Below are 16988 nucleotides of genomic sequence, written 5' to 3' on the forward strand. Positions count from 1 at the left end.
TTATGGGGAAATTGGATTTGCTTAACATCGTTTCGCTTAAGTAGCATTTTTTAGGAACATAACTACAACGTTAAGCGAGGAGTGACTGTAATTCAAAGTTAAGACCCTCAGTCTCAGTACAACCATTTCCACTCATTGTTTTGCTTCTGTTTTTCAGAGACATCTTGAAGTAAAGACTAGTTTAAAACTGTCTTTTTCAGCTCCTTATAAAAAACAGATGTATTTAAGCATTTTTATTATATTATTTCTAGAGAGATGATATAATCTTTAACAGCCTTAAGTATAGTGCAACTAGGTTGCTTCTATATTATATAAAATGAGAGACTACCCCCCACCGCCCCACCACACACACACACACACACACACACACACACACACACACACACACACACACACACACACCCCTACCTCTCTCTCTATTGAGGAAAGGGTTACAGGGAGAAAACAACAAAATTTTTAAATTTTTTGGCTTCGCAATATGGTCTCTCTAGACCAGGGGTCGGCAACCTGTCAGAAGTGGTGTGCTGAGTCTTCATTTATTCACTCTAATTTAAGGTTTCGTGTGCCAGTGGTACATTTTAACATTTTTAGAAGGTCTCTTTCTGGAAGTCTATAATATATAACTAAACTAGTGTTGTACGTAAAGTAAATAAGGTTTTAAAAATGTTTAAGAAGCTTCATTTAAAATTAAATTAAAATGCAGGACCCCTCCCAGACCAGTGAGTGCCACTGAAAATCAGCTTGCGTGCTGCCTTTGGCCCACGTGCCACAGGTTGCCTACCCCTGCTCTAGACTCTTGCTGGAAGTCTAATTTTGTGTCCTATTACACAGGCCTGATTTTCCAGCACTAAAGGATATCACTGGAAAAAATATAGACATGATAAAGCTATTAACTCACTGATAGGTGATAGTTGCCTAGAAGAATCCACCATAGACGGAGAGCAACAAGCAGGCGAAATGTAGCTGTGTCAATAAGAATAGGTCTACTTTTGGAAAACCAGTGGGACCCATAAAAATGATGGCCAAACTAACATTTCAGAATTTGGTTAAAAAAAAACATACACCAAAATCAGATTATGTATGGACCAGTGTCAACCTGAAAGACACTCTTATAAAGCTAGTTAAAATCTTTGAAAAGAGAAAACTATACAGGAAGAGCTGACACAAATGTAACTATAGTGAATGCACCATTTTAATACATGTAATTACAATGGACTCAGCTATTTTTCAATAAAATTTCTGCTTTTGACAAAACTCACAGGATACCTGGAGGAGCCAGCAGTGAGCAGAAGCAGAACTCTGTATTAAAACCATAACAAGTAGCAGCAATCATCAGCAAAAACATGTCAAATTCTGTTCTGAAAACAAATACTTAAAACTCCAGATCTCCATTCATGTCAAAGAGCAGAATTTCTCCCTAAGCATGTTGTGTGTTCCAGTAACATATTCCATTACCTTAATTTCTGCTGGCTTATAGTAACGCCGATTTTCGTCCTCCAGTGATGTTCTGTAACCATCTCTCAGAAATCGTTTGAACCCATATTTTCCTTTTAGTTTTCTAACAACCTTATCAAGTGTTTGACTGTATAAAGCATCATCATCCACAGCAAATGCAGGATAACTAATGCAGGGTAGAAGTGCTGCATCAGTGTTCTAGAGAAAAAATAATCAATTTCTCTTCATCTCTTAGAAATCATTCCATGCATAATCAAAGAGAACTTAACCCAGTGAATGAAATATGAAATCAGAATATAAGCAAAAAGACTATTTACAGTAAAAGCATGTTGGGGAAATGGGGGGTGCCAGTAAATGAAAAATGCTGGTTAACTAAGAGGGAGGAAGTTTAAGTGCGGGAGGAGGTGCAGGGCTGGGGTTTCGGGCGAGGGCTCTAGGAGGGAGTTTGGGTGCAGAACGGAGCTCAGGGCAGCAGGTTGGGGTGTAGGAGGAGGTATGGGGTGCCGGATCCGTAGGTCGCTCACCTTGGGCAGCTCCCTGCAAGTGGCGAAGTGTCCCGGCTGCTCCTAGATGGAGGGCGGCTCTGTGCACTGCCTCCGCCAGCAGGCGCCACCCCCGCAGCTCCCATTGGCCGCGGTTCCCAGCAAATGGGAGCTGCGGAGCTAGCACTGAGGGCGGGATGGGGCAGCGGCGCCTCCCGCAGCACCTCCGCCTAGGAGCAACTGGGACTGGGTTGCCGCTTGTGGGGAGCCGCCCAAGGTGAGCACCCCCTGGATACGGCACCCCGCACCCCCTCCCACGCCCCAACCCACTGCTCTGAGTCCCCTCCCACACCCGAACTCCCTCCCAGAGCCCGTGCTCCGCACCCCTCCCACACCCTGCCAGCCCTGCACCAACCAGACTATAAACTGGCATTTCAATGAAGATCAGAGATGCCGGTTTATAGAGCTTTCTGGTTGGTGACGTGCCGGATAAAACAGTTTTTCTGTACTTAACTACCATGGAAAATAATACAAGAAGATTTAAAAATCCCAACAATAAAAAGGCATAAGGTTAGAGAAGAAATTGTGTATTTAGTTAATTAGCTACAATATTTGTTGAGAAATAGGCGTTAAAAACTAGGATACACAGATAAGTTATTTGGCCCAAAATTTGACCTACTATTAAGCTGATAACCTGCATGGGGTATATACTGAAGATATTCTAGATCTCTATTTTTAGGGGGGGAAGCACCCTTTAAGTTAGCCCAGTGAACAGACTGGTAATTTGGGGATCCAATTTCAAGACCAACCATGAACCTTTATTACCTAGGCTGGCAAGATTAAGGAGCAAATACGGTTAACCAGAATTTCTTAAAAGCTTTGTATGGAATCTGTCTTCTTCAGCTAGAATAAAAATGAACTTGCTTTAAGGTGGGAGGAAAGGAAGAAATTACTGCATCAGCTTCACCTGGAGGGGAGCCAGGGATCAATAACATTTTATTAAGGATGAAGCTCACCTGGGCAGGAACAGGCAGGGCTTCTATAAAGCTAAGAAGCTGAGTACAGAAGGGGGAAGTAGTCTGCAGTCAATCCTTGACAGGAGGGAGGTGTGTTGGAGATAATAGGGTTTGGCAAGAAGCAAAAAGGGACGAAGCCACGGAGAGCAGAGGAAGCTCAGACAAGTGGTAAACCCAGAGGTGTCAAAAAATAGAAGGAGGGAGTAGGACAGAGACCAGGGAAGCAACAAACAGGTCTGGGAGTGAGTAGACCACAGTTGTGGAGCACAGGGTCCCTGGGCTGGAACCTGAAGTAGAGAGTGGGCCCAGGTTCCCCTTCCAGCCACTGGAGAAGTGGCAGAGCCTTGGATGTAGAATAGAGCACTGCCCAGAACAGCAGAGAGACAATTTGTCCAGAGAGACTTTAACAGACCTTGGAAAAGTCACAGAGAGGGAGCAGCTGAGCCCTAGAGAAGAAGACAACCCAGAGTCCTGGGAGTTGAGATTGAGACAATAGGCTGAGCAATGAGCAGCAGTGCAGAAGTAAGGGTGGCATTGTATGGTATTGTCACCCTTACGTCTGCGCTGCTGCTGGAAAGGCATTGCCTTCATAGCTGGGCACCTGGCCAACAGCCACCACTCTCCAGCTGCCCAGCTCTGAAGGCAATACAGAAGTAAGGGTGGCAATACTGTGACCTCCCCTAAAATAACTTTGTGACCACCCCTGCCCACAACTCCCTTTTTGGTCAGACCCCCCAATTTGAGAAATGTTGGGTCTCCCCTGTGAAATCTGTATAGTATAGGGTAAAAGCACACAAAAGACCAGATTTCAAGGGGGGGGGGCAGATTTCATGGTCCGTGATATATTTTTCATGGCCATGAATTAGGTCGGGCCTTACTCATATACCTTCTGTAACAGATGAAATCCCAAATTCAAATTGTTAGTAATTTAGTACCTCAGGCTTTGGGTTTACTATGAAACAAAAATATCTTAAAAACGGCAGATATTTTAGCCACTATATAGTGTGCAAGATGGATGAAAACAAGCACACCACCCATGAGACTTCAAACCCCTTTAAACATCTCTCTTGGCTGCGCTTATTCATAGACCAATAGGTCTTTCTGTTTTAAATTATTTAGGCCACTGTTTTCACCTAGCGCTAATTATTCTTAAATTAAAGAGAGGTTGGCCATGATAATTCTATTGCAGAGATGGCTCCTATTCTGCAGTAATATTTAAACAGAAGAATCTAATTTCTTCCCAACCAACAAGTTCATATCCTTTATTAAATAGGATATTAAAATGGTAATAAAGCTAAGAACTATGTTCTCACCAATTTATTTTTTCTATATTCTGTTAAACTGAATTCCATCAAGCTACTTACATGAGACCTCGATTCTCGGGGTAGCAATGAGCAAAGAGTTTGTCTGTTTCGATTATGGGCGTCAAGATCCACAAATATGACAGACCAAGAGCAGCCCTATAAAGAGAATATGAAAGTTAAGTTGAGATGGGGGGGAGAGTAACATACACAAATTTCTGGAACAGCAAATACTGGTAAAGCTATCAGCTCTCTTGTTTTACTTAGGCAATTTAAGGTAACTAGAAATCAGAAGCCAATAATTTTCACCAGAGTAGGAATCAAATGTAAATTTTTAAATAAATATAATGAACATAATATTTTTAATAAAGGAATTAAATGCAATTGGCAGAAATTAAACAGCAAGAACAGAATCTGAGAATACAAAAACATTAGCTCCCCATTCCAAGTGACGACTGTTTGGACCATTTAATTAAGACAGCAAAGATGTAACATGGATTACATTTTCCATAACTTCTTAAACAAAGGCAATTCGATAACAGAGACTGGAGAAAGAAGGAGATTTAATGGTTAAGTTAAAGAGACCATACAGCTCCCTTATGAGACAACCAAAAAGAGAAGATCTTTCCAATGCATTACATCTCAATAGGAGTTACAAAAACAAAACAAATATTGTCTTTCAGTTATCACACTACACTTCATTTCATTAAGGAAGAGGCTCTCAAAAAAAACTTAAAACTCAGCAAAAATTAGGGAGAATAACCCACTTTGACATAACAGAATCTCTTCTACTTGAAACAAAGCCCTAAAAGCAAAACATTCCTTATACTTGTCCCAAGTATTCCAATACATTAATTTAATAGTCACATTTGGATCTTTTGAATTTTAAGTTGTATAATACAATATTTACATTATGAATATAATTTTACTAACTTTCAATTTTTGACAAACAAATGCATGAAAATGTATGAAAGGAGTTTATTGCCAAACAATATGTGCCACTTAGGGCTTGGCTTGAGTACAAAGGTCCACAAGCATGGATCTGACTGTAGGTCTGGGGCCTTAGGGTAAAATCTCTGGCTCCAGTGAAGTCAATGGCAGAACTCCCCTTGACTTCAATGAAGTCGGGATTCACCTTTCATGCTTATATTGTCAGATTTCATTATCTGAGATGCTGGAATTAAAACTCAAAAACCTCCACTCAAACAAATACTTATTGAGGTGCTAAAAGGACCTGAGTCAAATGCAATTTTTCCAAGATTAAAAAAAAAAACAATAAAAAATATCAGTTTATCTACCTACCCCTTGGATACACAGCTGGTTTAGGCCTTGGAAGACTTTTCTGCTATTTTCAATAAATGAAGGGCTACAGGACTGTCTCTCTTAGCACACATGCTGTCAATGCTAAACACTCACACATTACGAAAAGGAGTACTAGTGGCACCTTAGAGACCAACCAATTTATTTGACTAACAGACTAACATGGCTACTACTCTGAAACTCACATTACAACATTCTGCGACTGTTAATTACAAATGTGTATTGCACAAACAAGATATTTCAACAGATACTACCAACATTCTAAGAAGAGATATTTAGAAGCTACTTATCATGCATTGTAAATTTTAAAACATTTTTTGGGTTCCAGGACTGTTAGCCATTTCACGGTCATCCTTCTGGAGAGGGCTGCCAAAACAATGTTAGAATATGCAGCAAAGAGTATGTTTTAGAATATGCAGTGTTCTCTTCCTTTACATTGCTTTCAAGCCATGTTTCAAAAATCTTTTTCCTTTGATAAGGGGATGGAAAGACAATTACTTGATTTATGTTATTATACAAAACTATTAGCTGTAGTAATACGATATGAGGTTATCATTATCCTCGCTTAGTATAATGATACAAACTGACAGTTTAGCCTTGTAAATAACTTTTTCACAAAAGTTTGCTACCTATTATCATCTCAGTGAAACACTGTTGTTCTCTATCTTGGATAAAGGAAGTAAAAGCCGTAACATGCTTTACATGAATACCAGACACATGATCACTAGGATCATTTCCATAAGGAAGATGAAAAAGCTTCTCGATATGAATATTTTGAGAATATTAAACAGAAAATATCCCGTTTTTTAATCCCCACATTTAGGGTTTTTTTTAAAAGAGATTTCAAAATGTTTGTCTCCTTGTCTCCTCTCCCCTTTCCCCAAAAATCAAAACAAACAAACAAAAACCACAACAATGTAGATAATTGGTTCTAGAAACACTCCTACCAGTGTTTTGCATCTTAAACACCAATGGGATACAAACTTGTAAACGTGGCTCACACAAGGGTGTCCCTGCTCCATGACATCATCTAATGTGCTCAAAAGCAAAGGATGGCTGATGGAAGGGGGCTCTACTGTTGGCCCTCTCCCCATGCAGGAGAAAAGGATGCGCTGTTAAGGTCAACCTTTTCTTGACAAAAAAAAGTGCTGTTGCGTCCTATGGGGGAGAGGGGATGGAAATGGGGGAGGGGGGGAAAGGATCCTGTCACACTTCTTTTGGTGAAAACAGGTTTGCTGCAGGTTTATTTGTGCTATCTTTTGGTGAGCCGTGGTCAGAAAGGTGCAACCTTAATAAACACTGGTGTAATCCATTAATTAAAACAATACAGAACACATTTGCCTCATGGTCCAGATCCTAAGCTGGTGTAAATCAGTGTAGCTCTATTGACTTCAACAGGTAAAGATGAATTTATATCCATGTATATAGCCAATTGGAGCTCTGGCCTATGATCTCAAAATACACATTGTAGCAGCTGATCTTCTCTATGAAACAGCATTTTGAATTGCAGCACAGGAGCAACAACTTTGCTATCTACCCAAAGGGCTCTGTTAGCAGGAAACTAAACATTAACTCAAACTGCAAAATTGGAAGAAAAATTAAACATATTGATAAATAGGTCAAAAAAAATCTGAAAATACAATTGTGATTTTTTAACCTAACTGTCCTTTTATTAACTATATGCAGGACAAGCTGAACAGAACTGAATAGAGAGTTGTACTGTCAAAACTAGTCTTTTAGCTGAAAGAGAAATCAGTCTCAAGCATTCATTTTGTTTTTAAAAACTAAAAGCTCTGATAGACTAATTATTTAAAATGGAGAAAATCCTTCATATACTTGCATAATAGACAGGATAATGCTCTTTAGAACACCAGTGTCTTGGCTTTATATATGATTTTTTCATCTGGGAAATAACCAATATCTTTGCAGATATTTCTTAAATCAAGTCAAGCACAAGAAGAGACAGCTTCTATATTTCATTTCCAACGGTGTTCCAGTCTCTTTGAGAAGTCCTGCTGAGCATCTTGAGAGGAACCTGCCTGCACTTGAAACTATACTAATACCACCAGACTGAAGGATGCCTGGAAACACGAAGCCACCCAGCCCTTCCAGAAAGATTCTGCACTTAAACTGTGTATGGTGTGAAAGGCTTCAGGAAATAAAAATAAATATCCTAATTAAAAAAAATCAGTGTATGGGGAAGTTTGCACGTACATGCACACGTGCATGGAGAGGAGATTTATATAAAAAGAGGTGTAGTTATCACTTGTTGGGTATGACATTACATGATGAAGTTTAAAGATTAAAACAAATCTTGTGAGAGTATGAAAAGTCTCTGTAACAGAAAGATGTGTTCATCTACTTGGTAAAAAAACAAAAACAAACTCCACCCCCGACCCCACCCCCTCCCCAGCTTTTTGCTTCATCTCCAAGTACTTCTAACACATCCATCACCATCGTATCTAGGCACTAACCACAACAATTAAGAAATGGCATATCTGATAAGAAATTCTTTGCCCTTCACTGCTTCTAGATTTAGCTGTTTTTATTTGAAGGGTTTTTGTTTATTTAAACATTCATTATTTGGCCTTCATTATTCATGGAAAGTTTATGTTAGGATATGAGATTCAACTGTGTAAATACACAAACTCATTCAAAACCAGCACTGGAAAAAACATTTCCTTTTAGCAATGAAAAAAAATTGATTTTTTCTTCCCTTAGAAGACTGTTATTCCATTTAAGCTTTACAACATTCTGTAGGGGACAAACACCCCCTCCTTTTTTTTAGGCTGACAATCTAGAACTCATTTTAGCTATTTACACTTGTCAGATGACTATTGATTGTATTTTGGGGGATGAAAGGAGGCTTGTGGGTGTGTCTCAGAAAGTCTCCTTGTGTGGGGCTATAGTTTAAGTGGACCCCATCTGCCTCCTCTTGTGAGGCCACAATGAGGGTCTATCAGCCTCTTCCCAAACCCCACAATCCTTAGGAAATTACTTGGACTCCCAACCTATCTTCTCCATGCAGACACTATACTCTTTCCCCATGAGTCTAAGGCCTGGGGGAGATGAGTTGACGTCCCTGACAATCCTTCCAAGACTTGTATGGTGTGTGTGTAGGCCTCCAATGAATGAATGAAGAGACTCCAAGGTTTACCTAAGGGCAATGGGCATGAGCCCACTAAGATTCATTGTACAGAAGGGTTGTGGGCATCAATGAGCCTCTGAAATCTTGCAGAGAATGAGGGTAACGGGCTCATTATAATGCTCGCTGGCTGTTAATATACTTACACAGACAAAGCCATACTTCTATAGATTGTACTCCCAAAATTCTGCCCAACAGGAGTTCTCTCCCTGTAGATCTTAGAGGGTTCCCCTCTTGCAAACCTCACATTCAGGGGCAATTTTAAAAACTAAGGAAATTCCACACAAAAACTTCTTTGGAGCCAAGTTAAGGTTGACAATACGTACGAACATCCTAAGCGTAAAAAGCCTTACAGGAATGTTGTAGTTAGGGAAAATACAACCCTTAAAAGCCCAGGAAATTCAGAGTTAAATTTACAAGAAATCCAAACATTTAAAAGGACAAACATTTATTTATGGTACTCAAACTACCTCAACTTTGCTCCTATATTCAGAGTAATTCCCTACGCAAATCAGAAAATGGAGGTGCCTTACCTTTAACTGGAGGTTTTTTCACGTGTGGTCCCTATCTGTATTCCACATGTGAGCATGCATGCTCACCATGCACCTGAGTTCAGAGATTTTTAGAAAGTAGTGTCCGTTAGTTCACATATGCGCAGTTGTTCTCCTCATGCTCTGAACCAAAAGTATAGGGGGCAGCGTGGACCAATGCTTCTCCAGCTCCTCTTCTTACTGCAAATCAGGTAAGATCTGAAGCGGAGGGGAAGGAAGGCATGGAGTGGAAACAGATAAGGAGCACACATCTCAAAGACCCTCCAGTTACAGGTAACTAACCTCCATTTCTTCTTCGAATGCAGGTCTCAATGTTATTCCATGTGTGGGTGATTAAAAGGGGGTACAATGACGTAGTTGGTATACATATTTGTAGTACTACAGTCCCAAGAGTTGATTTTGGCGAAAGGGCTTGACCTAATGTTTAACGCTTCATGAACATATGGTTTGAGGTAGCCACAGTACAGATATCCAGTATAAACACCTCTCTAAAAGATGCTGTTGAGGTTCGTTGGCCCTAGTGGAAAAGGATGTCACCCGATCCAGGGAAGGAATACTTACCAATTGGTAATACAGAATGATGCAGCCAGAGATACACTTAGAGAGTCTCCAAGCAGATGCTTGTCCTCGCAACCATTCAACTATACTCACAAAGGGTCTTGGTGATTTTCTAATTGGTTGTGTCCTTCGTGGACTGATGTGAAACTTAGAAATTACTTTAGGGACAAATACTAGGTGAAGGCAAAGTGAAACGTTTTTTCATAAAAGACATAGTATATTATGACAGGTTTCAGAGTAACAGCCGTGTTAGTCTGTATTCGCAAAAAGAAAAGGAGTACTTGTGGCACCTTAGAGACTAACCAATTTATTAGAGCATAAGCTTTCGTGAGCTACAGCTCACTTCATCAGATGTATATCGTGGAAACTGCAGCAGACTTGTGGAGGGTGAGAAAACCTGGATTTGTGCTGGAAATGGCCCACCTGATGATCACTTTAGATAAGCTATTACCAGCAGGACAGTGGGGTGGGAGGGAATAATTCATATTCTCTGTGTATATATAAAGTCTGCTGCAGTTTCCACGATATGCATCTGATGAAGTGAGCTGTAGCTCACAAAAGCTTATGCTCTAATAAATTGGTTAGTCTCTAAGGTGCCACAAGTACTCCTTTTCTTTTTATAGTATATTATGGGTCAGTAATGAAAGCTCTCAGCTCACTCACCCTTCTAGTCAAAGTGATGGCAACTGAAAAGGTGACCTTCATGGAATGGTAACACATAGAACATGTGGACAGTGGTCGAAATGGTGGTCTGGTAAGTACTGACAGTACAACGGTGAGGTCCTACTGTGGTGCAGATTTCACCACTGGTGGGAAGGTCCCAAATAGATTCTTCCGGAATCTAACTGTTGTTGGGCTCTGTCTTCTTGGAAGAGTTTGTCCTTAAAGCCCCAGATACTCAAATAATTTTCCTGACAAAGCTTGGTAGTTAGCAATAGGGAACTGAAGACTTGTAGAGGAAAATACCTTCCCCTCCTCAGAAGATCAAGTTGTTTTTAGTCCTTATCCGTCAGTGTAGCCTTAGAATGTTGTAATCTAGAACTTTCGGTGGCTGCTTGTGCCAACAGGAAGTTGGGTCCTGTGTGTGTAAAGAGGAACTCAGCTTCTTTGGCTGGTACAAATGTGTCTCTCAGCACAGTTGGGGTGCAGGAGATTGGAGTGTGATGCACCATCCTCGCTGGTTCCATGATGGCATCATTTACAAGGAGGACCATCCTACTGGGGGGACCAAAAGATTGTAAAATGTCAAGGAGGTGATACTGGGTAGTGTCAAGGTTCCTTCCCCACTCTGAACTCTAGGGTACAGATGTGGGGACCTGCATGAAAACCTCCTAAGCTTACTTGTACCAGCTTAGGTTAAAACTTCCCCAAGGTACAAACTATTTTACCCTTTGCCCTTGGACTTCCACTGCCACCACCAAACTTTAACTGGGTTCCTGAGAAAACGTTGTTTGGAAACGTCTTTCCCCCCAAAATCCTCCCAACCCTTGCACCCCACTTCCTGGGGAAGGTTTGGTAAAAATCCTCACCAATTTGCATAGGTGAACACAGACCCAAACCCTTGGATCTTAGAACAATGAAAAAGCATTCAGTTTCCTTACAAGAAGACTTTTAATAGAAGTAAAAAAGAATCACCTCTGTAAAATCAGGATGGCAAATACCTTACAGGGTAATTAGATTCAAAACATAGAGAATCCCTCTAGGCAAAACCTTAAGTTACAAAAAAGACACACAGGCAGGAATAGTCATTCTATTCAGCACAGCTATTTTCTCAGCCATTTAAAGAAATCATAATCTAACACATACCTAGCTAGATTACTAACTAAGTTCTAAGACTCCATTCCTGTTCTGTCCCCGGCAAAAGCATCACACAGACAGACACAGACCCTTTGTTTTTCTCCCTCCTCCCAGCTTTTGAAAGTATCTTGTCTCCTCATTGGTCATTTTGGTCAGGTGCCAGCGAGGTTACCTTTAGCTTCTTAACCTTTTACAGGTGAGAGGATTTTTCCTCTGGCCAGGAGGTATTTTAAAGGGGTTTACCCTTCCCTTTATATTTATGACAGGTAGCCTAGACCTCGTCTAGTGGAATGTGGAGGTCATTCGCCATTCTCTGCAGAGGCTTGTGATATTGACTGGGGTTGTCAGATATGGATGGCAAAGATGGGGCAACTGCCTACTCTTGTGAGGAAGACAAAGCACATGTAGGTACATGTAGATCCGGATAAATCCCCTCTTCCTCATGCTCCAATGGAGCTGGTAGGTGTCGCACAGAAGAGGTACGGTGGACTGATCCGGGATGTCTACCATAGGGGTCCCATGGATCCCAATAGGGCCAAGTAGGAAGGGTCAATCAATTGAGGAGGACCCCACTGCATTGGATACCATTGTTCCCTTAAGTAGTCATATCTGGGTGGGGGATAGACCCCAGATCTTTGCGAGTCTCTGTCTGGACTTACCTCATTATGTGGGGGTGATGAATCACCTGGAGCCTCCAAAGAGAATGCCGGTTCCTGTTCTACCAGTAGAGCCATCAGCACCAGTGGGTGAAAGGAGGGGAATACTCATGTCTTCTGGAAGTAATTTCCTCCTTTGGTGTGCCAATGTCTCACAGGAAGGTCAGATCCAAAGGAAAAGGAGACTGAGGCTAAGGAAGGGTGAAGATATCCTCTGACAAGGTGTAAGTTTTGGTCTGTCAGTCTGGGGCGTTCCAGTAGTTAAGACTGATGGATCCAGTGCATCCACAGTCATCAGGATGGTAGTTCTTTACAGGGAAGGGCCACTACTGTCAAAGAGTCTACAAGTGAACTCTTAGATGTTGTCGGCAAGTGCCGATCCTTCGGCTTAGAAATCAGACACAACAGTAGTACTGGTGGATCCTTTTTCCTTTACACCTTCCCCTCATGGCCAAAGGATTTAAGTGAATCTAATTCCTTAGGCTCCACCTATGAAGATTCACTTGACTTGGAGGGAGTAAGGGAGTGATCTCTTCTGGAAGCAGATCTGGAAGGAGATATGGCCTTATACTTGTGAGAGTGCCCCTCAGTGTCATGAGAAGCCCTGGATGATGACTCTATGGGCTTAGCAGCTCTGACTTTTGTTCCTGAGCATTTGCTTGGAGGGGTACTCCTCATCGGTTGAGACTGACATACAAGGGGGTCTCCCTAACCCAGATCAAACTGAGGTTTCATAGCCAGATGTTTTTTCAGCTGGAGCTCACGAGCCTTGTGGATCTGAGGGAGAAACAAGCAGCAAATGCTGTGCTTAACTGAGATATATGCCTCACCCAGAAAACAGAGGCAGCATTGGTGCTCATTGCTCATGGAGAAGGAGTGGAGGCAGGAAATGCAGTTCTTAAACCCTGGGACTCTGAGAGTAGTCTGTTGTCTTGGAGAGAGTCTCCCTGAGGCAGGGAGAAAACTAAGTTATACTAACTATACTAAAATACTAAAAATATTTACAATATATTTACAGGTTTGTTAAGAGAAAGAAAGGATGGAGAAATCTGTGGATACAGAGGATTACAACTCAGGCCATGCAGTTGTAAGAAGGATCTGCACTGCCCCTTATATCCTTGGTTCGGAGCATGAGGAGAACAACTGCGTATGAGCAGACAATGGATACTATTATCTACTAAATCTCCACACTCAGGTGCATGGTGCACATGTGTACCCACATAAGAAATACACAGAGATCAGCGCTTGAAGAACACCACAAGCTACCTTTTTCCACTCATAGAAAGTTATTCATCTTATTAGTCAATAAAAAAACAGAATATTTACTTAGTCACAAAGTGGTTGTGCCAACTCTGGCATTCGCACACTGCTGGGGGTGGGGGGTAAGGGGGGGGAGAGAGTGGCAAGACTACTTTAGACATTCTTGATGAGATAAAAGGCAGGCTTATAATAATCATTCACTTCTCCTCACTAGACCCAATGATACAAGCTGTTGAGTGTGTTCAGCACCATGAAAGATTGAGCCCTTTGACTGCACTTGCTAACCACTGGTTGAAGTATGTGATACAGAGCTAGCACGTTTACAGTGGAGAGATTACACCATTTATAAAGCAATATTCTGCAGTGAACATTTTGGATATTCACCTGTAAGCTGCACAAATACAGTGACTATTCAAAATCTAAGCCACTAGCTGTGAACTTAAAAAAAGTCTTAGAAAATGTCTTTGATCCAAAAATAATTTATGCTAGAAAAAGAACTAAGGAAGGAAGGATGAGAGGTTCAGATTGCTAAGGAAGAAGAGAGAGATCTGGGGGGAAGGAGGGAAGAATTACAAAAAGATTGAGTAGTGTAACTGTGAATTTCCATATTTTCAATTGATTTTCTTGTAAGGTTACACTTCAGCGGGAATTACCACAGGTGAAATTAAGAGTCTGTCCATGCACAATTGATGTCAGTGGCAAAACCTGCATTGATTTTAGTGGTGCAAGACTCAGGCCCAGAAGCCTGTGTACTTACAAAAACCGACAGTTACACAGTGATACTCTGCATCCTTAAAAGAGAATTATAAAATCTTACAGTGTAGAATGGAATCTGCAGCAGACTTTAGAAACTCATTGTATGACATTAAAAAAAACAAACAAAACCTGAATATTTTGTTTTGCCAAATACACCTCTCTATAATCTACATTTTTGTACTATATTGTCTTTCAGTAAAATAAGGAGAGAAAATTCTACATTAAGCACAGTTCATTTTTTTATAGAAACTTTGTCTAGTTAAAGTACTTCTAGTAAGAAGAAGAATAGTACTTGGTACTTACATTGCACCTTTCACCTAAGGATCTGAAAATTCTTTACAAATATTAATTATGCCTCATAATACATCTGTGAGGTATGTATTACTATCCCCAATTTTACAGATGGGGAAACTAAGGAACAAATAATTGAAGGGGTTTACTCAAAAAAATCATACAGACAATAAGGAACAGAATTTAGAATGGGAATCCTGGTCTCCTGTTTTTCAGTGAGTAGCGAGGAGGCATGGCCGCCCTGAGAGGTGAAAGTGGAGGGAACGCTGTGAGCTGCCTGGTGGGCGGAGCCAGGAGGACCACAACTCACACACCGGAAGCAGAGGGGTGGAACCGGAAGCGGAAATATAAAAGGCCGGCCCAGCTCAGTTGAGAGGGAGCTGCCGAAGAAGACAGATGCTTCTTCCCCACTGCTGGAAAGGGACGCCAAGGAGAAGCACTTCTGCCCTGGGAACCAGCCTGAGCTTCCAGAGAGCCCTGCCACACCTGACGCTGAGGAGCTGCTACCAATACCCTTAGCAGTGTATCACGGAGAGACTGACGACGACTTCTGGACACAGGTACGCCCAAGGGGGAGAAGTAGGAAGCAGCCCAGGGGAACCAGGCAACAGTCTGGTTGGGAGCTGGCCTGAAACAAGGTCCGTGTGTTGCGGGCGGATCCCTGCATTGATGGACCACTCAGCCGCTGTTAGGGCCCTGGGCTGAGACATGGTGGAGTTGGGCGGGCCTGCGTCCCCCTGCCACTGCACTCCTGGGGTGGCAATACTCCCCATCCTTCGGCCAGACAGCCTGTGGTCCTCGGGCATCCCTACTGGAGCCCCATAGACTGTGCTTGGCGCTCACCATCCCTGCTGGAGTCCTGTTTAACGGTGGGGTGAATAGACTGCTAGCACTCTGCCTGGTTGCAGGCAAGAGCACAGACTTTTTACGGCCCTGCCCTGCTTCAAGGGCAGGGCCCCTTGAGAACCGCTAATTCCCTTCTTTTTTCTTTGCTTGGAAAAGACTCTAGCAGACCAAACTGGGAGGAGGGGTGGCCTCCCCCAGAGGCAGAAGCAGAGGGATGGCCACGCCAGCTTACACAGTGCCATACTAACATTAGATCTGTGCTAACTCCAACCAGTAGGAAGAGGAACAGCCAAAGCAGAGACAGGGGTGTAGAATGTGGGGCCCAACTGGGGCCACCCCTCCAGACTCAGAACTGTGCAGGCAAGACCCACACAGACTCTGGGGACACTACAGAATGTTCTGACTTTCTCTGCCCTGTGCCAATTGGCTGTTTGCACCAACTGTCCCCCTCCCTCCTCAGGCCCTTCAGCTCCGCTTTATTCCACACCTGCCGCTCCTACCCTCTCCTCCCTTGCTCATCCCTCCAATACCCCACGAAATTGTGGAACTTCAGCAAAAGCTTTTTCATCCGGCATGTTGGGGGAATGGGAGGTGCAGTAAGTGAAAAATTCCAGTTAACTAAGAGGGAGTGAGTTTGGGTGTGGTGGGGTGCGGGGGAGGGAGGATGTGGGGCACCAGCTGTGAGGAGTGCTCACCTCGAGCTGCTCCCCACAAGCAGCGACAAGTCCTTGCACCCCTAGGTGGAGGCGCAGCTAGGCAGCTCTGCACACGCTTCCCCTCTCCACAGGCACCATCCCCGCAGCTCCCATTGACCCCAGTTCCCAGCCAATGGGAGTTGTGGAGCCAAAACCGGGGTGGAGGCAGCGTGCTCAGAGATGCTGTGCTCCAGAAGCTGTGCTTCTGCCTAGGGGCCACAAGGACTGCTTGCGGGGAGCCACCTGAGGAGAGAGCCCCCCCCGGATCCGGCACCCCCCGCTTGCACTTCAACCCCCAGCCCCGCACCCTCCCTGCACCCAAACTCCCTCCCAGAGCCTGCGCCCTGCACCACGCCCATACCCCAATCCCGTACCCAAACTCCCTTCCAGATCCTGCGCCCTGCACACAACCCACGCCCCGCCCCACCCCACCCCACCCCCTGCACACCCACACTCCAAACCCCTCATGGCTGTTCCTCCACCTAAGAGCAGCAGGGACATGTCACCACTTCTGGAGCCATGGAGGGAACCTGCCGGCCCCCTGCCATCTGGACTATAAACCGGACTTTCTATGAAGATTATAAACGCCAGTTTATAGAGCTTTCCAGCTGGTACAGGGCCAGATAACACAGCTTTTTCTGTAATATGTTTGCTATCACATGGTTCACTTGGCTTCTGTGTTATATCAATTCTCCCACCCAGTGTCTGTCTTGTCTACGTAGATAATATAGTCATTGTTTTCATGTACTCCTATCTGTCTGTATCCTCCTGTTCTCTCTTGTCTTATATTTAGATTGTAATTGTTTGCGGATAGGGACTGTCTTTTTGTTCTGTGTTTGTACAGTGCCTTGCAATGGAA

General features: G+C 43.0%; 1 protein-coding gene across 6 annotated transcripts in view; it reads right to left on the bottom strand.

Annotated features, from left to right (window-relative positions):
- Positions 1–16988, bottom strand: part of PHKB (phosphorylase kinase regulatory subunit beta) — a 209795-nt gene that overhangs the window by 80901 nt on the left and 111906 nt on the right. For all 6 annotated transcript variants that reach the window (XM_073307739.2, XM_073307737.2, XM_073307738.2 and 3 more), the window contains 2 exons: positions 4318–4413; positions 1456–1653 (listed from right to left, as the gene is read on the bottom strand). In XM_073307739.2, coding sequence (XP_073163840.1) covers positions 1456–1653; positions 4318–4413 — 294 coding nt within the window. The remainder of the gene's footprint in view (positions 1–1455; positions 1654–4317; positions 4414–16988) is intronic.

This window comes from Lepidochelys kempii, chromosome 12, assembly GCF_965140285.1.
Source record: "Lepidochelys kempii isolate rLepKem1 chromosome 12, rLepKem1.hap1, whole genome shotgun sequence".
Taxonomy (NCBI): Eukaryota; Metazoa; Chordata; order Testudines; family Cheloniidae; genus Lepidochelys; species Lepidochelys kempii.